The sequence below is a fragment of the Furipterus horrens genome, unplaced genomic scaffold (assembly GCF_987537825.1).
Source record: "Furipterus horrens unplaced genomic scaffold, mFurHor1.1.pri manual_scaffold_4, whole genome shotgun sequence".
In the NCBI taxonomy this organism is placed as follows: domain Eukaryota; kingdom Metazoa; phylum Chordata; class Mammalia; order Chiroptera; family Furipteridae; genus Furipterus; species Furipterus horrens.
The window spans coordinates 113,575,270-113,600,597 of NW_028327174.1; the positions used below are offsets into that span (position 1 = coordinate 113,575,270).

At 51.2% G+C, this 25,328-nt stretch overlaps 1 protein-coding gene across 1 annotated transcript; it reads right to left on the reverse strand.

The window, feature by feature from the left end:
- Positions 1-860: 860 nt before the first annotated feature.
- On the reverse strand, positions 861-11,785 carry NINJ1 (ninjurin 1). Its single transcript, XM_090273952.1, has 4 exons — positions 11,623-11,785; positions 3,240-3,465; positions 2,288-2,449; positions 861-1,337 (listed from the first exon to the last, which is right to left on the reverse strand). The coding sequence occupies exons 1-3, from the start codon at positions 11,695-11,697 to the stop codon at positions 2,295-2,297; spliced, it is 456 nt and encodes a 151-aa protein (XP_090130078.1). The 5' UTR covers positions 11,698-11,785; the 3' UTR covers positions 861-1,337; positions 2,288-2,294.
- Positions 11,786-25,328: the final 13,543 nt, after the last annotated feature.

The following is a 25,328-nucleotide window of genomic DNA, read 5'->3' on the forward strand; positions in this document are numbered from 1 at the left end:
AAATGGGGAAATGGTGCAGGGACTATGAAGCAGAATTGGTTGGTACAAAATAGACAGGGGGAAGTTAAGAATAATATAGGAAAGGGTGAAGCCAAAGGACTTATATGCACAATGCATGGACATGAAATAAGGTGGGTGGGATTGCTGGAGGGAAGTGGGGTACTGGGCAGAGGGGAGCAAAGGGAAAAAAATTGGGACAACTGTAACAACATAATCAATAAAATATACTTTAAAAAAATGCCCCCACCTGGACCAGACCCAAGGAAATACCTGGGAGCCCCTGAACCAGAGCTGGGGGCAGGGCCTTGGGGTTTTGTTCTGTTCTGCTACAAATGAGCTGGTGGAAAGCCTGGTGCTGCATGGGTGAGTCTGCCCTGTAGACAGAAGTGTTGTGTCCTGGCTGCTTTTCTGTCATCATGTATGGTCAGGGCAGTGAACTCATTTCTGGGATGGTACAACTGAAGTTTCTGTCAGCACAACGTGTGCAACGTGTGTCACTCACAGGAGCCCCAGCCAGATGGGAGGTGACACCTGCGGGCAGGCTCCCAATACAGCAAATGATGACCATGGTGGGACTCCCTATCAGGCAGCCTCTGAGCTAGGCTCCTGGGAGCTCTGAAGTAAAAAAAAAAAAAGAAAGAAAGAAAGACATTGGGCACTGGAGACCCAAAATCCTGGTCTCGGCCTGATTATCCAACCTGAGATCTCATGTGCCAAGGAGCTGCCCAAGCTCACAGTTCTGGAAAAGGTCCCAAGGTGCAAACATGTTGGGGGAGGGAGGCCAGCACAGGCTGGAACTCAGGGCACAGTGCAGGGCCAGGCCTGGGGCAGGGACAGTGGTGCTGGAAGCAAGCCACACATGAGAAGCATCCATTTTATTGGTCATTTGTGCTTAGAAAAGTGGGGCTCAGGCCCCAGACCCAGTCACTACTGGTGGAAGGTGTGTACAGGGCCCACGGCCATGGCTGGGGCCTGGGTCAGAAGGGGCAGAGGCCATGGGTCTCCCAGTGGATGTGTTCGCTGAGGAGGGGACCTCCTTGTCCATTTGGAAACATCCTAAGACTAAGGCTGGCCCTGGCCACTTGTCCTCAGGCCTGTTGCATGTCTGTGCTGGCTGTGAACCTTCTTAGGGACCTCCAGTTCTGCCCTCTGGGCCTCGCTGCCCCTTCTCTAGGAGGAAGAACAGCCAAGCACAGAGCAGGCCTCATACTGGCCCAAGCGTCCTCAAGTCCAGTCTTAGCTCTGGCAGTTTCAGGGAGTGCCACAGGCAGGTGGGCCCCAAGGGTGAGGCAGCTTCTGGGGTCTGTGTGGCTGCAGCCAGGCACAATCCAGGCCACCTGTAAAGGAGAGGAGAACTATGAGGGATGCCCAGACCAGTGGGACCCTGGTGCCATCCTGGTGACCTTGCCTTAGTTATATGTCCTGTGACCAGTCCACAAAGTGTCAGAACTGCTCTGACCCCAAAAGGGCCCAATTCTGATCTAGGCAAGCCTCAGTTTCCCTCCTGGGTCACTGAGAGGATTTAGTGGCCTGGCCCCAGTACACTCTGCTGGGTGACCCCAGAAAACTGGTGGAGGAATTGTGCCATGGGACTGATGCTTGAGGAGAGTCAGGGTGTGTTTAGAGCATACACTGGTCAATTAATAAATGGTCTGGTTATCCTCCCATGAATGATGGGGCAAGCTGGCATCCAGATGGTTCTGTGGGGTTCCCATTCTGCCATGGGACATCCCTGGTGGATAGACAGTTGTCTGTTAATGGTATCCACACTTCTTCTGGGGCAGGCCTGAGGCATGACCACTGGGCTTCAGGTCATATGGACATATGGTGTGCAACCCTGACCAGGGTCCCAAATGCAAGACACTGGTACCCCAAGGCCTGGTCGATGACATTGAGCTCAGCAGAGTGTTGAATTCTGCTGACCTTCTGTATCTGCCCTTGTGACACACTCAGGGTGCCTCTCTCTGAGCCCCCTGGCTCCACACAGTAGGGGCTGCTTTGTTGAGCATGTTACAAGGGTCACCTGGCCTTCCTTGGCTCCTACTCCCAGCAAGGTGACTTTGGCAGGGGTTAAGCCTCTATGAGCAAGGATGAGGGCTGAGTATGGTATGGGAATGTGCAGCCACGGCATCCACCCCATGAAGCCGAGGCAGTAGCAGACACAAGGTCAAGGGGGCTCTGCATGAAAGGCCCTAAGCCCCCAGGCCTGCTCATAGGTCAGTGGCCAGCAGGTTTGGGGACAGACCTCTGGTGGGGTGGAGTGCCCAAACTGGCCTTCACAACTCACCTGAGCCCTACTGCCGGGGTGCTATGTCCAATATAGGCTTCTGAACACCAAAGGCAGTAATGAAGATATTGACCACCACGATGATGAAGACCAGGCCGGTGGCCAGGTTGTTGAGGAAGTCCAGCTTGGCATGCTTGGCTGGGTTGTTGAGGTCATACCTAACTGTGGGAGAGAAGGTATGGACACTGCCCAGGATGCCTGCGCTGGGTCTTGCACTGGGGCTGAGCAATGCTGCAGGGGCCACTTCTATCCATCAGAGAGATATGCCTGCTTTAATGCACTAGTGACAATAGGCCTGGCCCAGGAAGTTGGCTGGATGGAAGTTCAGAGGGGCTTGGCTCCTATGGTCACAGAGTGGGAGGGGCTAACCCAAGGCCCAGGTTTGGCTTTTAAGGCACAATGTGCTGAGCACATACAGGCAAGCACCTTTCTGAGTGTCCTGTGTGTGGTAATCTAGTGATCCTCACATGTACCCAAGGCCCTGTCTTTATGTCCACTTCACAGGCAGGGAAACCGAGGCCAGGGGGCCAAGTGACCTCCCTGAGGTCTCGCAGCCAGAAAGAGGCCGAGGCAACCCTGGGTCTCTTGCTACTCCTAGCCCTGACCTTTATCTGGGGGGGACAGGGGTCCTGGAGCCACTCTCTAGTCCCTGTAGACCATTGTAAGAACTAGAGGGTACATGGTAGGCAACCAATACATGTCAACTCTTAGTATGTTTATGATATTTTTCTGCATCCTCAGCTTGTTGGGGTTGAAGGGATACAGCCACATCCTAGGCTCAATGACCAAGTGAGGAGTCACTCCTCCACCCTCTGCAGCTCTGTGAGGGCTCCATGCTCAGAGGGTGTCAGGTGGTAAGCACCCTATCCCAGGAGGTATGCAAGCAGAACCAATCAGGCATGGGGAGGGGCTGCAGGGTTCTCTCAGCACCAGCGCCTGTATCGGCACATACCCAGAAAGATGAGCAGCACACCCACGCAGATTTGCAGCACAAGGGAGATGGAGATGAGTACCACCATGGGGACAAAGAAGGCGAAGTCAGGGCCCTGGTCGATGACAGCCTTCAACTGAGAGGCATTGGCCATCAGCAGTGCGATGTCCAGCATGCTCTCTGCAGCACTCTTCTTGTTAGCATAATGGTTCACGTTGATGGGCTGGTTCCTGCCCCAGCGGGGTGGCTGTGGGGAGGGGGCAGTTAGCTGGCTGGCCACAAGGAAGAGACAGGGGCTGCAGACTTGAGCCCAACCTAGGTCCCCACCCAAGTCTCCTCCTGGAATGGGCAGGGAAGTGGGGACTGATGACCTGCAGGTGTGGGCCCAGATGAGGCTCAAGAGAGAAGTGCTTATCAACAGAACAAGAGGCCCAGAGAAGGCTGTGCAGCCCCTGCAAGACTGTGCCTAGGAATTGAGTCCTGGAAGAGAATGGAAACAGAGATACAACCTCAGCATATACTGATTTTTGATTGGAAACTACCACCATTGACTGCCTGCCACTGTGGGGTCTGGCAGCTTTCTCTGGACACCCTTGCCTACCCTCTCCTCCAGGTCTGGGTGGATGGTTGATGCCAGGGCAGAAGTTACTTTCAGGGCAGGAGCTGGACCCTGGATCCCTGCACGCTTGCCCCACTGTGAAACAAGCCTTCCCTGCCCAACCCACCTCCCAAGTGAGCAGGGCACACAGCAGAAACTCAATAGATTCCTCAGCATTCTTTGCCGCAGCTGAGTTTAGATCTTCCTTGATTTTTATTTAAAAAATTTTAAACCACTTTATTGAGGGATGATTGACATAAAAAAACTGTTTATATTTAATGTGGACAACTTGAAGAATTTGGAGGTAAGTGTACATGTGTGACACCATCACCACCATCCAGGCCCTCTACATGTCTGCTCCTGCCCTCTTTATTTACTCATATTTGTGATAAGAACACTTCACTGAGACCACCCTTTGCAGCAGTGGTGACAGACACAGGCAGCAAGAGGAGCTCCTGCACAGGTTCTGCCCTCACATTCAAAGCCATAAAACATTATAAGTCCTGATTCCTCCTCCTTCACCTTTGCCTGAGAACACCCCTGCCTCAGGGCAGGTTTTCTGCCACTCCAAGGTGCCTTCCTGATCAGCCCACCTCAAGGTGACCCCAAACAGCCCCTGATTGGGCCTGTCCCCACTCCCGAGGACAAACTTGTGCCCCTGTGCCTAGCCCTTTGTCCACAGGAGCTCTGAGCTGCCAGGGTGGAACTGTGGCCTCCTGGGGGATTGGTCAGCAGGTAGCCTCCTGAGGCCACCCAGGCGATCCTGTTTCTCGCCTCATGAAAGTTGGGGACTGGGAGGTGGGTGCCAGGATGGGCCACATGGTGCTCAGTCCACCTTCACTTTCTGCAGCTGGAAATTTCACCCTGGAAAATATAGACCTATAGAAGGGTGGGCTTCACTTTTATAGTGTGTCTTTAAGTTTAAATTTAATCTAGAATAACATGCCCGGGAGGAAAGGAGGATGGACACACAGAAACAGGTGGCTCTGCTACCTGCCCCACTTCCCCTCCTGTGAGTGGTTCTGAAGTAGCAATTTCACTTGGTTTAAAATTCAAGACCCTGAGGCACAGAGGGAAAGCCTCCCCTGCAGACCCAGGCCCCAGCCCAGCTCTCTCAGATGTTCCACACACAGCCAAGCCCCACTGGGTCTCCCCTGCCCTCCCTGTGTGGGGTCTCCCCTTTGCCTCCCCACGCCAGGTCTCCAAGCTGCATTCACAGCTGGAGGGGTTGTCACCACGCCCTTGCACCACCAGGGTTGCTTTCCCCCCAACCAGGGTCTAGGCACAGGCTGCCACTGCCCAAGGGCCTGTGCCCCCCATGGTATGAGGCTGTCCTCTAGCTCCCAGTCACACGTGTGTTCCTCTGGGGGTGGGGGGCTGGGAGGCGCTGACCTGAAGTAGGTGTGTGCTCCTACGTTTCATAAGCCAAAGGTGCCAAAGTACCCTCACTCAAGGCCACCCCAATGCTCATTCCAGTCTCCAACTCCAGAGAAAAAGCCAGGTGCAGATTTTACAAAGGGTTCCACCTTCTGTGGGCCATATAAACACACACAAGTTTATATACACACATCCACACATGTACACATAAACACAAACACATGGCCATACACACACACCATGTGCATAAGCAACATGTGCACACACATATAAACACAAAAACATGTATATACACACAAAACAAACACACATAAGCCTATATGAGGCTGAGCTGCCTCCAACGCCCTGACTTGGTTGGAAATTACTCTGTCCAGCAGAGGTTTCACGACCACGGCAGAACAAATTTATCCAGGACACTATTTTGTCTAGGGGGAAAAAGGAGGTGGCTGTTCCCTCTAGTGGAGAAAGCACAAGACCTCCGTACCCCATGCTTTTTATTGAGAAGGGCATGCATGGGAGATAGAAAGTCAAAATTCATAAATCATCAATAGATTTTAGGCTCCTGGATTACAGTTGACAGTTACAGATTACAAGTATCAATACAGAGGGCACAGGGACCAGTCTGTGTCAGGGTCTATTAAACATCTTGACACCACACTGGCATTAGGTACAAGGTTTCATACATTCCTTGCAAGAGATTGTTTATAGTTAACAGAGAGATAAGAAAAACAGAGCAAGCTTCAAAGCATAATAAGCATTCTTTAAATTCAATTCCCACGGAAACCCTCCGAGTGGCCTTTGGTCCTGTCTGCCTCCGCCTTCCAGTTTTCTGTTGAGACTTAAGAGGCTTCCTGGGGGAGCATCTGGCTCATGGCTTCTGCTATAATTCCCAAAACCACAAGGAGCGGTTCCCCACACCTATATATACATGTACACATATGTGGACACACACAAGTATTAACATACACAAACATTCACACACATATATACAACACAGACACATGTACACATGCATAAACACACACATATGTACATGCTCAGGCTAATTTAGGTGGCCTCTGGGAAGGAGGAAGAATTCTGATCTTCCCCTACCTTTTCATTCTGAGCTCTCCTGAACCATTTAAATATTTTATAACTATGTGGCTACATACACATTCAAATACAGAATGACAATGTCAGTGGCAGTGTCTCCAGCATGGAGAGCCTGTGCCCACACTGTCCTCTGTCCTGGCAGCCCTGGGCACAGTCCTCCAAGGAAACTCCCTGACCTCATACCCATTTACTGAGGGTAAAGTGAAGCCAACAGCAAGGGAGAGCTGCACTAAAGTTTGAATCCAGTCCCTGGGGCTCAGAATCTCTGGTGGCTGGCACCATGGTATCCTCAGGCCCCGTGGAGGGGGCTGGGGTCGGGGGTCACCCTGTGGGGACTGAGCAGTCTAAGTTCCCCTTGCCCAGGCTCCAGATGCATGGCCTCAGGACACTCAGCCCCCTCTAGGCCTCAGTCACACGTTTGCAAGGAGGTCACAGATCAGCTGCCCTGGGGGCTCGGGTTCTGCATGCTGCCTCAGAGCCCTGACCTACCCCTACCCCCGTTGGTGGAGGGCACTTCCTGCCCACTTGGTCATCTGCTTCCTGTTCAACCTGTACAGTGACAGGGGCAGCACAGGCCAAGGTCAGGGAGGCCCAGTCAGGCCCCGGCTCATGACAGCCAGGCTGTATGGCCTTAGGAATGTCCTCCCCCCTTGCTGGCCTTGGTCTCTGCATTTGTACTCCCTAGGCTGTGCTCTGGGAGGCTCTGCCACCCACCAAGTTCTCCACCGATCCTGAGCAAAAGTGTGATTCTTCCCTTCTACAGAGTGGGGGACTGGCTCGGGGGCCTGCCCGGGCCACAGAGAGGCAGGGGAAGGTCAGAATTCAAACCCTGCCATCTGCCACAAAGCCTAGGCTGCCAGGTATGAGGCACAGCCTCACATCCACCCTGGACAGGGGCCCTGGGCTACGGGGGGAGCTCTGGGCCCTGGAGCTGACCACTGCAAGGTGAGTCCCAAGGAGGCTGCTGTCTTGCAAACCACGTCCTACAGGTCTGGAGCCCATGGGCCTGGCTGCCCAGCTGCCAGGAGCCACCCTGGGAACCTCCTACCAAGCCCTCTGCCATGACCTGGGCAGTGCAGGGAACAAACACCCTGTATAATGTGTTCCTTGGGCCAAAGAATACTTCCCAAAACACCAGCTGTGGTCACAGGAGCTGGGCTGCCAGATTTTTCCCCCTAAAAGCCAGGAAGGAGTCTTGGAGGGAGGGAGCTGACTCCATGTGAGCTGCCTGGGAAGAGCAGCCGCAAGACTCTGCAGAGTGAGACCTTCTGTGGACAGCGGGTCTCGTGGCTGCTCTTTGCAGGCAGCTCATGGGGGACCAGGCCACTTGGACTGGAACACACTGCTGGGCATTCTCAGGTCGGGGGGAGGAGAATTAGGACTTGATTTGAACCCAGGTCTGAGGCACCCTGGGTACCCAGTTCTAGTCATAGTCTAAGGTATGCCCTGGTCCAACCCAGGCTTGAATGGGAGGAGATGGGGGGCTGCCTGGGGCGCCAGCTGGCCCTAGGCTGTCTGGCCCAACCTGAGCCTCCTGCCCTCACATCCTCTGCTCTCCTAGGAGACTAGACCAGGCCAGGCCAGGGCTGAGGCCCACTGAGGTCCTGTAGAACCAATTCTGCCTGACCTTCACTCTGACACAGACCCCCAAATCCTGAGTACAGTATGGAACAAGGAGACTGCATGGGAATTCCCACCTGTCCTCCCAGAGTCCATTTTCATGTTTGCTGAGAGACCAAGGATCCCCCAAAATCTATAAGGTTCATCAGCTTGCTTGTTAGGATCTGGTTAGGGTTGCTACTGGTACCTCCCCTCTATCATCCCTGTATCCCACCACACCACAGACCTGAGGGTGACTGCCCTGTGCCTCAGTTTCCTCACATCTGTAAACTGAGCTGACAGGGAACTGAATGAGGGACTCAGAGATCTGGTGGCTCATCAGAGCACAGCCAGCTGGCACAGGGCTAGACAGTCCTCCTCCTCACCACCCAGCCATCATGGCTTTGAAAGACTGCCTCCCAAATGAACTACACCAGTTAATTAAATAACTACATAAAACAAACATGTAATAAGGAAGAAAAAGAACAGGCATGGGACATAGGGCTGTGTAAGCCAAGTGGTACTGGGGGGTCCTAGGTGTCCAGCTCCAGTTGCTGGCCCACCAAAGCCCCTCCTGCACAAGGACCCCTGCCCCTTGGGCTTGGTCAGCACCAGTGTACATGTAGACACTGGTGTTCTTCCCTCTGGGGTGGGAACTGAGAACCAAACTGGCTCTGGCAGTGACTGAGTGTCCCTCGTCTGACCCACCAGTGCTCAAGCTGCCATCGTGCCCATTGCACAGGCTGTGCGAAGGCACCCTCCTGGGGCCAAAAAGGCCCAAACACACCCGCCTGTCCCCACTTGGCCAGCCAAGAGGTCTTCTGCTCCATGCCGGAAGTTTGGTGGGGGATGGAGGGTTTTTCCGGTGGCAGCTGGGCTACGGGCTGGGCACACCCACTTCCTGTGGGCTCAGCACTGCCCGTCAGTGACCTTGCGGCCACATAAGAGCCACCTTTTAGAACTTGCCCAGGATCCCGTCAGTCTAGGGATCTGCTGGAAAAGGAGAAATGAGAAGAGCAAAGTTCCCCCAGCATGGCCCAGATGTGGCCTCTGGAGCCTTGTTCCTACCCAGTCGCACCACCTCCCTGCTGTGTCCTCAGCTGGCCACAATCCCAGCATCTGCTGCAGGGTCCAACCCAGCTACTCCCAAAGCAAGTCACCCAGGTCATGACAAAGCTGTGAGCCACTTTCACAATAAAATTGACACTTACCATTCCCCCTGCCAGCTGCAAAAGTGAGTTGATTTAAGATATCAACTCACTCTTCAGGGGGACCCTGGATAGATGGGCCTACGTGAGGGCCATGGGAACTTGGACACATGGAGAAGGACATCTGAGGATGTCCTGTCTGGCTAGGCCCAGAGGGGCTTGTCTGCCCATAGGTTACATGCGTGACTCCTCTGTACACCCAGCCATGTGAAGAGGGGAGCCAGACCACCCCACTTCACAGAAAAGAAAACTGAGGCTGGATTGGGTCTGCACTTGCCCACGGTTGCTCCATAAGGCCAGGCCTTTCAGTTTGTGTTCCCATGGTCATGGGCAGACTAGGGACACAGCCCACGCACCCCACCATCTAGTCCCTGAAGACACCCTGGTTGATCCCTGTTCCCAGCATGCCTTTCTCCCCCGTCCCCTCATGCAGGTGCCTGAGGCTCAGATTCTGGCAGGGCCACCTGGAGGGAAGGCCTAAGAAGAGCCAGGAGAGATGTAGGGTAGGGTCATGCATGTCCAGGGATCCTGCCTAGTGAAAGTGTGCCAGGCATCATCACCAGGAGAGGGTCCATGTGGCAGGTGAGGGTGTTAATGACAGGGTGCGCCAGGCTATTTGTGGCACTTCACACATTAGCTCCTTTAGTCCTCTCAATTACCTCTGAGGAATGCACTGCTAATACCTCATTTCACAGATGAGAAACTGAGGCACAGAGTGATGTGCCTTGAACACAATAAGGCAGTCCTGAGGGTGGGAAGGGAAAGGAAGAGCCTAGGGCACAGTGTTAGGTAGGCCTGGGTTAGGATGGCCACCCCTCCAGGGGCCTCCCTGTCTGTGACTGAAGACAGCCACAGGAATGTGTTTACTCTCACACAGGCTCCCAGCAGGGCCAGACCTCCTATCACACCTCCTCTCCAGCCCCAATGTGCTGGGTGGCCCAGCCTCTGGGCCCTTCTCTGTTTCCTCTGCCTTTCTGACACAGTGGGGGCCATGTCTACACTCCACTCCAGTCTTTCAGAGCCCAGCACCAATGTTACGTGTCCATGGCCATCACACCAGCCTCTGCGAGTTCAACACTTTGGCAGGGGCTTCTTTATCTGCTTTGCTTGCAGGGTGCAGTGTTCCCCAGACCCCATCCCAGAGCCAATGCAGTGTTCCCCAGATGAGGTGAGCAGAACAGTGAAGGGTGCAGCCAAGCCTGGGGCCTTAGCAGGATCCCTCCCTTTCACACCTACTTCCAACCCACCTGCCCTATTTGTTACCTGACCTGCTCCCTTCACTTTCTGAAGGCAGGCAGTGGTCATTTGTTCTTCCTTTTCAGACCATGGACAGAAGGCCCAGTGAGCGTAAGCAGCCTCCCCAAACACTCACAGTCCTCTGCTCCAGTGTTCACACACCAGGGCAGGGCCACACGTGGGCTCCTCTCAGTCCTCAGTTTCCTCATCTTTAACCCAGGACAAACATCCTGGGCCACCCCAGGGTTGTCAGGCTTTACTGAAGGGCCAGCAAGGTGGCTGGGGCTCTGGAATGGCTTGCTGTAGGGGATGGAGATGATTATTGTGTGGAACCAGGAGCTCACTGGAGGGTCATCCAGGCCATCTGGGATGTTGCCTGCCCCACATGATCCTCCCCCTTTCCCCAATCCCAACATGGCCTGTGTGGTCACCTACACCTGGGCATTGTCATCTCTGCCCCAGTCAGGTTCATGCAACTGAGACACCACTGGCCCTGCCCCTATCCCCAGGGGGTCAGAAACTGAAAGAATGTCCAAAGTCAACCAACCAGAGGGCAGTGCCCAGGACTGCTTCACAAACAGGGCCTGGGGAAGTGCTAGGCCTCTGAAGTGGCAGTCCACCACTCAGGCCCTGCCCAGCAGCAGGAAGGAACCCAGGGGCGGGAAGGCACCAGCTCTAATGTGGGGGCAGGACCACTGACAGTGCTTGCGAGGTGCCCATCGCACTCCTTGATCGGTAGGGCAGAGGAGACACAGGTCGCAGGGGGTTACAGAAAGGGAGAAGCCGGGCCACAGTGGCCCCAAGTTCCCCATCAAGGCACGCACCAGATTGTACAGTCACCGTGGACATCATGAGTGACGAAGGTGTCTGCCGGCTGCTGGCCTAAGACCCGGAGGTTGGGGTACTCCCTGTCCACCCTAAGTGCGCAGTGGGAGGCGATGCGGCGGCTAGAACTTAAGAGGGTGGTGCTGGAAGCGGGAGGACCTGGTCATGGGGAGGCGTGGCCACCAACCGGAACGGCGCAGCCGGCAGGCCGCCAGCCCCCTGCCCCGCGATCCCGCTCACTTGTCCCGAGTGGTTGGAGCCCCGGGCCCACCATTCAGGCTTCTGAGTATGCGGGTGAGGCACAGGGCGCACTGGGCGCTGCGACCCCCACCACCGCTCAGTGCGGAGGCGGCGCGGAGGCGGTGCGTAGCTGGCCGGCACCCACGCGTGCCCGGGAGCGTCTGGCGCAAAGCCCATTGAGGTAGAGGATGGGCACCAGCCACTGTCGCACAGCGGTGCTGGGGCTTACCGAAGCGTCAGGAGAGCGGGGCGAGTCTGGGCGTAGGTCGCCGTTGAGTTCGTATTCCTCGGACACCGAGTCCATGGTCTGGTTGACGGGCCGTCTCGCTCCGAGCCTGAACGCGTCCCGCTCTTCCGCCGAGTCCCAGGGTGAGCGCCAGCCCCGCGCCCGCCCCGGCCCGCCCCGGCCCGCCCCGGCCCGCCCCAGCACGGTAGTCCTAGGCCCCGCCCCCAGCCCTGGCCGGCCCAGGCTCGGCCCTGGAGGCCCCTCTCCCGAACTCTAAGGGCTTCACTTTCTCTTGGTGAGGACCTCACACTGCGTCCTGGCTCCTCAGGCTTCGGCCTCAGGTGGTCTTGGGGAAGGCACGTCCCCCTCTGCGCCACCATCATGGACACTTTTAACCCATAAAATGAGGCCAAGATCCTGGCCACATCGCAAACTGCCGGGAGCCCCATGAAGGAAGGCGAGCTGGCACCACTGCCGCGGCAAACCCTGCGGGCCCGCCCGGCACACAGTGCGTCAGCAAGTCCGTCTGTGCACACTGACTCTGGGACTCCAGCCTCTGAGCCTTGATCTTCCCAACTGGGAAACGGGGCATGAAGGCCTCCCGCGTTCTCGCCCCCACCACACGGAACAGTCTCGGTGTCCCCAGGCGAGAGGCAGGACCCCCTTGCCTGGGGTGGCACCCTGTGTCTGTCCAGCGGGTGGGGGCAGCCAAAGCCGTCAGTTAGCTCCTCCAGCTGTAGGTCAGTTGACCTTTGTTTTGCAGAAGTTGGACCTCCAAGGTGAGCGGGGCGGGAGGGGCGGGGACATTCTCTCCCAGGGCTGGTACTCCATCGTGGGGGCCCCTGTGTCCTGTCCTGACCCTGACTGGACTCCCAGGCACAGCTGCTTTTGACCCCTTCCAGGTGGAGCCCCTGATTTCTGCCTTTTCCCACCGTGTCTGCTGATGTCTGCTCTGACGCCCCACTTCCCCTAGTGTGCCCTGAGCAGAGTCACCTAGCCCCTTGATTTTCCCAGCTGCCCTGGGGAGGTGCCATGGTCCCTTTCAGGGCCTGGTGGGGCCAGGCTGCGGGACTCTGACCCTGAACCACTGCCAGTAGCTGTGTGAGCTCAGGCAAGTGGATGGACCTCTCTGTGGATCAGCTTCCTCATCTGTGAGAGGGGAATGCGGTACTTTCAGCACAAGGCCATAAACTGAAGATCAGAAAGGGTAAGCAGGAGTGCCAAAGCAGCGAGTTAGGACCCCTGAGCCCCAGCCCAGCTACTGCTGAGGGTGCATTTATTCACCGTGATGCTGTATGACATGACTGGTTTCCCCATCTGCTCACAGAAGCATTTGGATCAGATTGGTCAGCACACTGCTCATCTGAAACGGGGGCCTGAGGTCCAAGGTATGTGGGGGCCACCCTGGAAGCTCATCCTGACTACAGCTTTAATGTCCCACAGCGCGCAGCTCAGACTGCCAGGCCTCCATGGTGGGCAGGTGTGGGCAGAGTACCCCCTCCCACGGCAGTACTTCCCAATGGGGTTGGTTCTACCCAGGTATGGCTGTCCCATGAAGGAGGAGCTGCTGTCAGCCTACTTCACAGCTAAGGGTACTGAGACTCAGAGAGATGGTCACTTCCTTGGTCCTACTTCAGCGGCCACCCTGAATAGGAACATGGTAGTGCCTAGGGGCCTGGGCAGGCCTGGGTATGGCAGCCCCTTTATAACAGCCAGTTACCGTTATACTCACATAACCCACACCTGACTGTTTACAAGCAGCCGGAAATCCAGATTTTTAGATGTTGGCACCATTCACACAAAAAACACTTGCCCGTAAAAAATTTTTTTAAAAAAGCACTTGCCCATTCCCCAGCCCTATGGAACTAACTCCCACCCTGGAGGCAGCGTTGGCTCCTGGAAGGGCCAGGGAGAGGGCCCTGGGGTGAGGGAGAAGGGGGTTGGAGGGTGAGAAGAGGAACTAAGGTCTTGGTGGGCTTTGGCGGGAAAGTTCTGGGGTGCCTCTTCTCCTATTCTGAGGACATCTGTCCTGTGGGCCTCAGTACAGTTCCAATCTGAGGTTCATTCTTTCCTGTGTTCAGAAGGAGAAGGCCAGCAAAAATTGTGGTGGGAAATACTATGCATTTAGATTTGGGTTTATCACCTTGTCTGTACTGACTGTGGGGGTCTGGAGGGCACTCCACCTTCTCAGGGCCTGGGTGTGGTCAGCCTTTGGCAGGGTCTTATCCTCCAGCCCTGCCAACCCTGACATGTGTCCTCCGGGAGGGACTTCCCCTCCCTTTGTCATCCTCATTTGCCTATGAAGTGTCTGTTTCTCAGACTGTTTCCAGGATAGCCTGAAAGGGCCAATGTCTACTGTGTGTCCCCGTTTCAAACTGTCCTGGGGAGATTGGCGTGAGCATTCAAGGTTCCCAGTTCCTAGGTACTGAGATAAATGAGGGTCCATGTCCCAGGCAGGGTGTAGGCCAGCCAGCTGTGTTCTAGCAGGGGGACACAGGGACATGGTGGAGGATGCTCCTGGCATCCTGGGCTGAGGGAGGCAAGGCCCAGCTCAGGAGGCTGGCTCTGCAACTGCAGCACTGCCAGTCCCGGGCTTAGGACAGCCCACACATGCCCACTGCCAGGAAGCTCAGCCTGCCCGGGCAGTGGCATTCTCTGGGAGGTGGGAGGTGCCCCACTGGGTGCACACATGCAGATACACAAAAATGAGCGTGCACATGCAGTGTTGTGTCAAGTTTACTTGCCCCTTCTGAGTTGTGTGACTAGGGATGTGCTTCCTATCTGTAAAATTGGGGTACCGTGAAGATGAAGTCACCCAGCTATGTGAGAGTGGCAGAGGCCTCAGCCCTGCCCCCTCCTCACACTGTCACTTTGAGCAGGCAGCTTCATCCTGTGGCATGTCTGGAACTGGCCCCAGAGGCGCCGCGTCACTCCAGGTCAGGAGGGACACAACCCCACTGTCTGCCCCCTGCTACCCCACAGTGGCCCCAGCAGCTGGGAATAAGCATCACCCTGGGGGAAAGCGAGGATGTGGCACCTTGGCCCTAGGAGGATGTCCATTTAGATGGCCCGTGTTTGTTGACAGGAGCCTTTGAAATTGGCCTGGCTCCTGTGCCTCTCCATTTCTGAGAGGCAGGAGTGGAGCAGGGATGAGAGCAAGGCTGGAAGGTGTCAAGGCCTGCTCCTGGCATCCTGGGCTGAGGGAGGCAAGGCCCAGCTCAGGAGGCTGGCTCTGCAACTGCAGCACTGCCAGTCCCGGGCTTAGGACAGCCCACACATGCCCACTGCCAGGAAGCTCAGCCTGCCCGGGCAGTGGCATTCTCTGGGAGGTGGGAGGTGCCCCACTGGGTGCCCTCCTAAGATGACCGTTACACAGCAATGGAGTAGGCCCAGGGCTCCTCACTTCTGTCAGGTACTTTTAGGAACCACAGCTCCTACCAGGTGGGTGCACATAGTAGGAGTTGGGGGAGGGCGGCCACCCCAGAAGAAGGAGGCCTGTCCTATGAGGAGGTGCTGTGCCATCACCCCTACTTTAAATATAGGAGAGGAGGTGCTGCCAGTGTCACACAGAAATGCCCAGATCAGGCATGGCAACAGCCCAGGTACCATGAGGTGGGTGCCTATGCAGGTGTGTGCACCACCTCAGACGGTCCCCCAGCAAGACTTGACATGCCCAAGACCTATGGCAAGGAGCAGCTGACGCTGGAAAACCCTGAATCCCAGAAACAAAGTGGTGCCCCCATGAGGGAGTCACTGAGTTATGCCCATAGCATTCTGAAATGTCTCACAACCATCAGCAGAAGTGAGGCAGCCCACTGGCTTGGAGGAAACTGCCTTTTACCATGGGGAAAGAAAAGTGAGGAGTCCTGATTAGCTGGTGTCCTGCTCGTTTGTGCATCCACCTCTCCTTGGGGTGGGGTGGGGCTGATTCCACTTGTCATCTACTGGTATCTATGCCCAGCAAAGCTCCTGTCCCCAGCAGTTAGGGCAAAGGTGGCAGGGACAGTGTTCAGCCACACTATTGGTTCTCCCCTTCTCTCTGTCACAGACACCTGATTTTAGCTTAGCAAATTATTTCCCTGAATAGGAGCTACGTTTCCCAACCTGTCTTTCAGCTGGGTGTGCCTGTCTGGCTACATCCTAATGATGGAAGGGAATGTGCCGTTATTCATTACTTCCTCTTTCCTGTGGCCTGTTATATGGATATAATGGCCAGAGCTACAACAGCTATACTGGACAGGAGGAGAATCCTGAAGAGAGATTCTGTCCATGGTCAGCTGACATGGTTTTCATGCTGGTTGGGTTCCTGAATATCTGATGATGTCCTGTCACCTGAAATATCTCAAGGTTGATGAGCAAATCCAATCCAGCAGATGGGCAAGCACTGCCCTCCCCCATTAAAGGCTCTGTTGTAGTTATAGAAAAGCAGGGCCCTGGAGGACCTCATTTGCTGAGAACACGTCAGGGCAGCCAGGCATGCGAGCAGGGCGGTTCCACTCTGATTGGCCCTGTGCCCTCTGTCTGCTGCCACAGGCTGTATTGCCTGGTTTCCGCTTCTCAGTCTGAAAATGCTGGTTTCAACAGCCTCTTCTTCCAAGTTCCCTTGAATTCTGCATGGTGGGCTGGCCTCTGGTTTCCTTCCTTTCTTTTAGCAAAGGCCAATGGAGAGAATTTGGGAGCTGAGATACTCTGTTTCCTCAGCTGCTAACTCCAGTCTATGAGAGTGGGTGCTAGCCAATCTCAAAAGCTCAGGGGCTGAGCCACAAGGTCCCTGGCCACATATTCAAGACAGGTCCAAGAGCCAGGACCTGTGTGTGACACTCTAGTCTCCCCAAGGAACCAGTTGCCTTTACAGCTCATGGATGTTGTCTGTTCTGTGAAAAGGCTGCAGGCTCTGGGGCAGCTCCCCTAAATGCTGCATCCCCTGTCCCTAGCTCAAGTTGTACCTGGGCTGGCGGACCTGGTGCTAGGCAGAGCCCAGGGCAGCATGCAGTCGGATTTCATTAAAGGCATCTCACCAGTTGATGAAAACTGATCCAACACAAAGGGGCATTTGTCAGCTGGATGGCGGGTCTCCCTGTGAGCACGGGGAGGACAGAAACAGTCTTTCACACAGCACCAGCAAGGCTGGGCTCTTTTGCTCGAGAGGGTGTCAGTTTTCTGGCTCCTTCTCCAGGCTATGCACCCTGTCCATATTCATAGTGAGTTACTCACTCTGCCCTTGCAGGAGACTCCCTGATCCCTCTCCTGCAGAAACTATTAGAGAGAGAGGGAGAAAGGTAGAGGGGAAGATAAGAGTGAGATGGAAAAAGAGTGGGAGTGGGTAGAGGGACAAAGAGGGGGAGAGGGATGGGAGCAGGGAGAGACAGAGGGAGAGGGATGAATAGAGAGAGACAGAGACAGAGATAAAGAGAGAGAGGATAAGAACATGGAAACACAGGTTAAGTATCTGTTGGGATGCTCTGACTCAGTGGTTCCCCATGATGTGAATATGTGAATTTATGTCTCACTAGATACCTTCTCAGTAAGATGAGAGCAGATGGCTTCACACTCCAGGAAGTGACTTCTGTGTCCCTGAAAATGCTGGTTCTTCCCAGCTTGTACACTTAGCCTGTGCTACTCCTGCCTATGACGTCCCGCCAAAATGCAAAATTAAGCAACAATTAAGTCCTACTTGACACCTATAAATAATTAAAATTTTAATGTGCTAAAACCAATATTACTAATGTTTTGGAAAGGTTAAGAAGTAGTTTAGTTGTTACCAGTAGAGACCTTCAATTTCACGTTCATAACCTAGCCTAGTCTCCCTCACAGTAAATCAGGGCCTGTTTTTGTGCCCAATAAATTACAGCAAGGTGATGGTTTGGGACTTCTGGGGATGGGTCATGCACCACATTGCAGCTTCTGCCTTTCTTTCCTGAATCACTTGCTCTAGGGAACCAGCCACCATGTCATGAGAAGAGCCCTGTGTAGGGAGGAGCCAAGGCCCGCAGCTGGTGGCTGGTCCCAGCTGATCCCCAGCCCCAGTCAAACCTTCAAATGAAACAACAGTCCTACCTGCTGTCTGACCTTATTCTTACAAAAGACCCCCACCCAGAGCCATCTTGCAGAGTCACTACTAAATTCTTGGCCCACAGAAACTGTTAGAGACATTAAATTATTTCCTTTTAAAGCTACTAAGTTTTAGGGTAAGTTGTTTCACAATGATAGATAACTGAAACAGTGAACTAAAAGAAAACTTTTAATTGTTCTATTATAGTTATCCAATTTTCCCCCTGTTGCTCTCCCCTGTCCCACCCACTCCCCCTTCTCTTACAGACAATTCTCACCCTGTTGTTTATGTCCATGGGTAATTAATACTAGTTTCTTGACTAGCCTCTTCCCCTTCTTTCCCCTCTTCTCCCCCTCCCCTATCCCCTCAGGTCATTGTCAGTCTGTCCTTTGTTTCCATGACTCTGGTTCTATTTTGCTCATTTGGTTGTTTTGTTCAGTAGGTTCCTATATTAAGTGAGATCACATGGTATTTGCCTTTTGCCTCCTGGCTTATTCCACTGAACATAATACTCTCCAGTTCCATCTATGCTGTTGCAAAAGGTAGGAGTTCCTTCTTTCTTTCTGCTGTGTAGTATCCCATCATGTAAATGTACCACAGTTTTTTGGTCCACGCATGCACTGATGGGTACTTAGGCTGTTTCCAGCACTTGGATATTATAAATAGTGCTGCTATGAACATAAGGGTGCATTGGTTTTTTTGAATTGGTGTTTTAGGATTCTTCAGGTATAATCCAGGCTGTGGAATCACTGTATCAAAAGAAGTTCCATTTTTAGTTTTTTTGAGTGAATTTCATACTGTTTTCCACCATGGCTGCAACAGTCTGCATTCCCACCAACAGTGCACTAGGGTTCCCTTTTCCCCGCATCCTCACCGGCACTTCTTGTTTGTTGATTTTTTTTATGATGGCCATTCTGACAGGTTTGAGGTGGTATCTCATTGTGGTTTTTATTTGCATCTGTCTGATGTCTAGTGATGTTGAGCATTCTTTCATATGCCTATGGACCCTCTGTATGTCCTCCTTGGAGAACTGTCTGTTTAGGTCCTTTACCCACTTTTTAATTGGATTGTCTGTCTTCTTGGTGTTGAGTCATATAAGTTCTCTGTATATGTTAGAGATCAAACCCTCGTCTGAGGTATAATTGGCAAATATGTTTTCCCACATGGCTTGTTTCCTTTTCATCTTGCTGATGTTTTCTTTAGCTGAGCAGAAACTTTAGTTTGATGTAGTCCCACTGGTTTATTCTTTCCTTTATTTCCCTCGCCCTAGGAGATATATTGGCAAAAATAGTGCTGCGTGGGATATCTGAAATTTTACTGCCCACATTTTCCTCTATGACTTTTATGATGTCACTGACTACATTTAAGTCTTTTATCCATCTTGAGTTTATTCTGGTGTATGGTGTAAGTTGGTGGTCTAGTTTTATTTTTTTGTATGTCCCTGTCCAGTTCTCCCAACACCATTTGTTGAAGAGGCTATTTTTACTCCATTTTATGTTCCTTCACCCTTTGTCAAATATTAATTGACCATAGAGACCTGGGTATATTTCTGGGCTCTCTATTCTGTTCCATTGATATGTTTGTCTGTTCTTATGCCAGTACCAGACTCTTTGGATGATCGTGGCCTGGTAATATTGTTTGATATCAGGTATTTTGATTCCTCCTACTTTGTTCTTTCTCAAGATTTCTGAGGCTATTTGGGGTCATTTTTGGTTCCATATAAATTTTTGAAGTGTTTGTTTTAGGTCTGTGAAATAGGTCATTGGTATTTTATAGGGATTATGCTGAATCTATAAATTGCTTTGCGAAGTATGGACATTTTAATGATGTTGATTCTTCCCATCCATGAACATGGTATATGCTTCCATTTATTTGTATCTTCCTTAATTTCTTTCTTCAGTGTTCTATAGTTTTCTTAGTACAGGTCTTTTACCTCCTTGGTTAAGTTTATTCCTAAGAATTTTATTTTTCTTGTTGCTATAGTAAATGATATTTCATTCTTGGTGTACAGAAATTCCTTTGATTTATGAATATTGACTTTGTATTCCACTATTTTGCCAAATTCAGTTATTAGGTTATGTAGTTTTTAAAAATGAAACCTCTGGGGTTTTCTTTTTTCTTTTTTTTTTTTCTCCACCCTGTATCTCTGGGGTTTTCTATGCACACTATCATGTCATCTGCAAATAATGACAGTTTGACTTCCTTCATTACAATTTGGATGCCTTTTATTTCTTTTTCTTGCCTGATTGCTATGACTAGAACTTCCAAAACTGTATTGAATAGAAATGGAGAGAGTGGACATCCTTATCTTGTTCCCAATCTTAGGGGAATAGCTTTCAGTATTTGTCCATTGAGTATGATGTTGGCTGCAGGTTTCTCATATATGGCTTTTATTGTATTGAGGTATGCCCTCTCTATTCCCACTTTGCTGAGCGTTTTTATAATAAATGGGTGCTGTCCTTTATCAAATGCTTTTTTAGCATCTATTGATATGATCATGTGATTTTGTCTTTCATTTTGTTTATGTAGTATATTATGTTTATTGATTTGCGACTATTATACCATCCTTGCATCCTTGGGATTAATCCCACTTGATTGTGGTATATGATCTTTTTAATGTATTGCTGGATCCAGTTTGCCAATATTTTGTTGTGGATTTTAGCATCTATGTTCATCAGTGATATTGGCCTATAGTATTTTTTTATTTGTTGTGTCTTAACCTGCTTTTGCAATTAGAATAATACTAGCTAGCCTCATAGAAAGAATTTGGGAGTCTTCCCTCTCCTTGGATTTTTTGGAATAGTTTGAGGAGGATAGGAATTAGTTCTTCCATAAATATTTCATTAAATTTGCCTGTGAAGCCATCCTGTCCAGAGCTTTGGTGTGCTGAGAGTTATTTTTTAAATTTTTTAAAAATGTTTTATTGATTATGCTGTTACAGTTGTCCCAATTTCTTTTCCCTCTGCTCCCCTGCACCCAGTGGCCTCCCTCCCTCCAGTTGTCTCCCCCTTTTAGTTCATGTCCATTGGTTGTGCATATAGTTCTTCTCAACCTCTTCCTGTCTACTCCACTTCCTCCTACTATGCTTCTTAATTCCTGTACCATCTCCCTTCCTTTCCCCCTTCTCCCTCCCTGCTGATCTCCCCCAATATGTTCCCCATACCTATAGTTCTTTTTCCACTCTTGTTGCCTACCTAGTTTGACTTTGTTTCGATTCTCTGGCTTCTGTTGTTGGTTGTTGTGATGCAGTTTTCATTTTAATGTTCATAGTTTTGATCCTCTTTCTCCTAAACAAATTCCTTTAACATCTCATATAATAGTGGTTTAGATCTAATGAACTCCTTCAGTTTCACTTTGTCCTGGAAGCACTTTCTCTGCCCTTCTAATCTGAATGACAGCTTCGCTGGATAGAGTATTTGTAGCAGTAGGTTTCTGATTTTCATTTTTTAAAAAATATGCTTTATTGATTATGCTGTTACAGTTGTCCCAATATCTTTTCCCTTTGTTCCCCTCCACCCAGTGACATCCCTCCCTCCAGTTGTCCCTCCCCCCCTTAGTCCATGCCCATTGATTGTGCTATAGTTCCTCTCAACATCTTCCTATCTACTCCACTTCCTCCTACTATGCTTCCTAATTCCTGCACCATCTCCCTCCCTTTCCCCCCTTTCTCCTCCCTCCTGACCTCCCCCCATAATGTTCCCCATATCTATACTTCTTTTTACACTCTCGTTGCTTACTTAGTTTGCCTTTGTTTCAGTTCCCTAGCTTCTGTTGTTGGTTGTTGTGATACAGCTTTCATTTTAATGTTCACGGTTTTGATCCTTTCTCCTAAATAAGTCCCTTTAACATCTCATATAACAGTGGTTTGGATCTGATGAACTCCTTCAGTTTTACTTTGTCCTGGAATCACTTTCTCTGCCCTTCTATTTTGAATGACAGCTTCGCAGGATAGAGTATTCATGGTTGTAGGTTTTTGTTTTTCATTACTTTGAATATTTCTTGCCAGTCCCTTCTTGCCTGCAGAGTTTCTTTTGAGAAATCAGCTGACAGTCTTATTGGGACGCCTTTGTACGTAATTCTCTTCTCTCTTGCTGCTTTTAAGATTCTCTCTTTATCCTTAATTTTTGACATTTTGATTATAATGTGTCTTGGTGTGGATCTCCCTGGATCCAGTTTTTTTGGTGCTCTCTGTGCTTCCTGGACCTGTAAGTCTATTTCCTTCCCCAAGTTAGGGAAGTTCGGCTTCATTATTTTTTCACATAATTTTTCCATTTCTAGTTCTTCTTCACCTTCTGGCAACCCTATGATTTGGATGTTGGCCTGCTTATAGCTGTCCAATAAGTTTCTGAGCCTCTCCTCATTTTCCTCACTTCTCATTTCCTCTTTCTTCACTGGTTGACTGTTTGTTCCTTCCCTATGTTCCAATTTGTTGATTTGATCCCTGGTTTTCTTTCCCTCACCACTAGTTTCGTATGTGTTTTTGTTCATTTCAGCAGGACTAGACTTCATTCCTTCCCTGTCTTGTTTAAGATCTGCTGTTAGGTCTGTAAGTGCTTTAATAAGCAAAGCTCTGAGCTGTGCCTCAGAAAGATTTCCTATCTGCTGCTTCGTTAGATTAGAAATTTGCTGTCTGGCCAGCTGTGTCACTGGGATCTCTATAATGATCTGTGCCATCCTGAACAGTTTTGTGTTTATCTTTGCTTTCTGGGCAGGGCTGTCGCACCTCTTACGCTATAGTTGGGGGAGCCCTGTGCACTCATCACAACTGGGCGTTTTCTGTGGGTGTGGGGGTCCAACAGGAATTCCTGCCGTTCAATCTCCGCTGAAAGACCGGAATCCTCCTCCTCCGTCCCCACCCCCACCGGGCCTCACAGTCCAAGGCAATGGGGGTCTTCATTCCCCTGCTTTGGAATCGCAAGCTGACGGGTCTGGTCTGCAGCTGCAGGGGCTCCCCAGGCACTTCTCGCCTCCCCTTAAATATGGGTGTCTGTGCTTACAGCTGTCCTGCTGCCGTCACTGCTGCTGCCGCGGACAGCACAGCTTGACCTCTCCTCCCCGGCTTTGCCCCTCCTACCTCTCCAGATGAGCACCACTTCTTTATAACTTCATATGTTGGACTTCCATTTATTTTCTGGAACTTCTGGTTATTGCTGGTTTTGCCGCAGTTGTATTCCTTCTTAGTTGTGGAGGGAGACAGGGTGTGTCAGTCCGGGCCTCCATCTTGGCTGGAAGTCTCCTGTGTTTGTTTGCTTCCATATCCCAGGTAGAGCTGTCGTTCCTACTACATTGTAAGGGGCGGAGCCTTAGGGATTCGTCAGTAATGGGCGACCCATTTCACCACGTTGTAGCGCTATATGCGGGGGAGGGGTCTGAGAAGGAACAATGCTGCTTCACCATTGGTTTTGTGTGGATTTTCCTTGTTTCACTTAGTATAGCCTTCACGTCTTCTCTTATGTGTTTGCCATACTCAAGCATATCTGTCAAGCCTGTGAGCATCTTTGTCACCAGTGTTTTAAATTCTGCATCAGTTAGGTTGTCTGTCTCTTCATCTGTTAGGTTGGCTCTCTCCTTGTCGCTTAGTTCTCCCAGTGGAACCTTGATCCGTTCCCCCTTTTGGGCCATACTTCTCTGTCTCCTCATTCTGACAGGCTCCTGTGTATGCTTGCCTCTCTGTCCCAGGTAGAACTGTTGCTCCTGTTAAGCTGTAAGGAGTGGAGCCTTAGCGAATCATCAGTACAGGGCGACCCATTTCACCACTTTGTGGTGCTGTATGTGGGGGAGGGGTCTGAGAGGGAACAATGCCGCCTGCCCAGCTCTCGCCGCCTTTCTAGGCACCTCTCCCACTTCCACACTGGATTGGCGCCCCTCTAGCTGCTGCCCTGGCCGTCATTCCCAGAGTGGGTGGGTCTGCGAACGTTCTAGGACCCTGGAGGCCCTTTAAACAAGTGGACTCTGCTGAGACCAGCAGTTTCTGTCTCCACACCAACCCCCACTGGTCTTCACAGTCAGAAGCAATGAGGCTTGATTTTCCCTGGTGCTGGGACTGTGAGCTGCAATGTCTGGTGAGGAGCTGGTAATGCTCCCCAGGTGTCCCTCCTGACTTTTTAAAATGTGTAACTGCACTTTCTGCTGGCCTGCTGCTGTTGCCACTGCTGCCACCACCACGCAGTGTCCTCTCCGCCTGGGTTCCACCCCTCCTACCTGTCTGGATGAGTATTTCTTCTTTATATCCTTGTTTGCTGAACTTCCATGCACTATGATTTTCTGGAACTTCTGGTTGTTTCTAGTTTTGAGGTAGTTGTATTCCTTCTTAGTTGTGGAGAGAGATGCAGCATGTCTGTCTACACCTCCATCTTTTCCAGAAGTATCTGATTTTCATTACTTTGAATATTTCTTGCCAGTCCCTTTTTGTCTGCAGTGTCTCCCTTGAGAAATCCGCTGATAGTCTAATTGGGACCTCTTTGTACATGATTCTTTTCTTCTCTCTTGCTGCTTTTAAGATTCTCTATCTTTAATTTTTGACAAATTTGATTATAATGTGTTTTGGAGTGGTTCTCCCTGGGTCCAGTTTTTCTGGAACTCTCTGTGCTTCTTGGACCTGTAAGTCTATTTCCTTCCCTATGTTCGGGAAGTTCTGCTTCATTATTTTTTCACATAATTTTTCAATTTCTAGTTCTTCTTTGCCCTCTGGCAATCCTATTATCTGAATGTTCAATCGCTTATAGCTGTCCCAGAGGTTTCTGATCTTCTCCTCACTTTCCTTACTGTTTGTTTCCTCTTTCTACACTGGTTGTCTATTTATTCCTTCCCTATGATCTGGTTTGTTGATTTGATCTTTGGATTTTATTTCCTCACCACTTATCTCGTATGTGTTTTTGTTCGTTTCAGTATGAGTAGCTTTCATTCCTTCCCTGTCTTGTTCCAAATGTTTTGTTAATTCTGTAAGCCACCTTATAACTATAGCTCTGAACCGAGCCTCCGAAAGGTTTTTTATTTGTTCCTCTGTCATGTCTCTCATCTGTTGCCTGGTGAGCTGCGTCACCGGGATTTCAATCGTTGTCTGCTTCATTCTAACAGATTTGTGTTTAGCTTTCTTCCTGGACAGGCTATAGGGGGTGAAGCCCTATGCACTTGTCACTGCCCAGCGACCGGCAGCAATTAGCGACCTTTTTTGCCGATCTGTGGCTTTGTGTGGGGGCGGGGGTCCGAGATGGATTCCTGCCGTTACTCCCCGCTGAGAGACTGGGAGTCTCCTTCCCCACAGCCTCACCGTCCAAGGCAATGGGGGGTCTGCCTTTCCAAGCGTTGGAATCGCAAGCTGCCGGTCTTGACTGCAGCTGGGATTGCTCCCCTGGCGTTTCTCACAGTCCCGCCGCTATTCCTGCTGCCTCTGTGGACAGCTTAGCCCAACCCTTCTGTCCTGATTCTGATCGTGCCGCTCCTACCCATCCAGGCGAGCACCACTGGTTTATAACTTCATACACTGGGCTTCCATGTAGTTTTATTTTCTGGAATATCTAGTTATCTTTTGTTTTGAGGTAGTTGTATTCCTTCTTAGTTGTAGAGTGAGACCGAGCGTGTCAGTATAAGCCTTCATCTTGGCCGGAAGTCTCGAGAGTTTTTTTTATTACTGCTTCATTTTCACTAGCTGTTATTG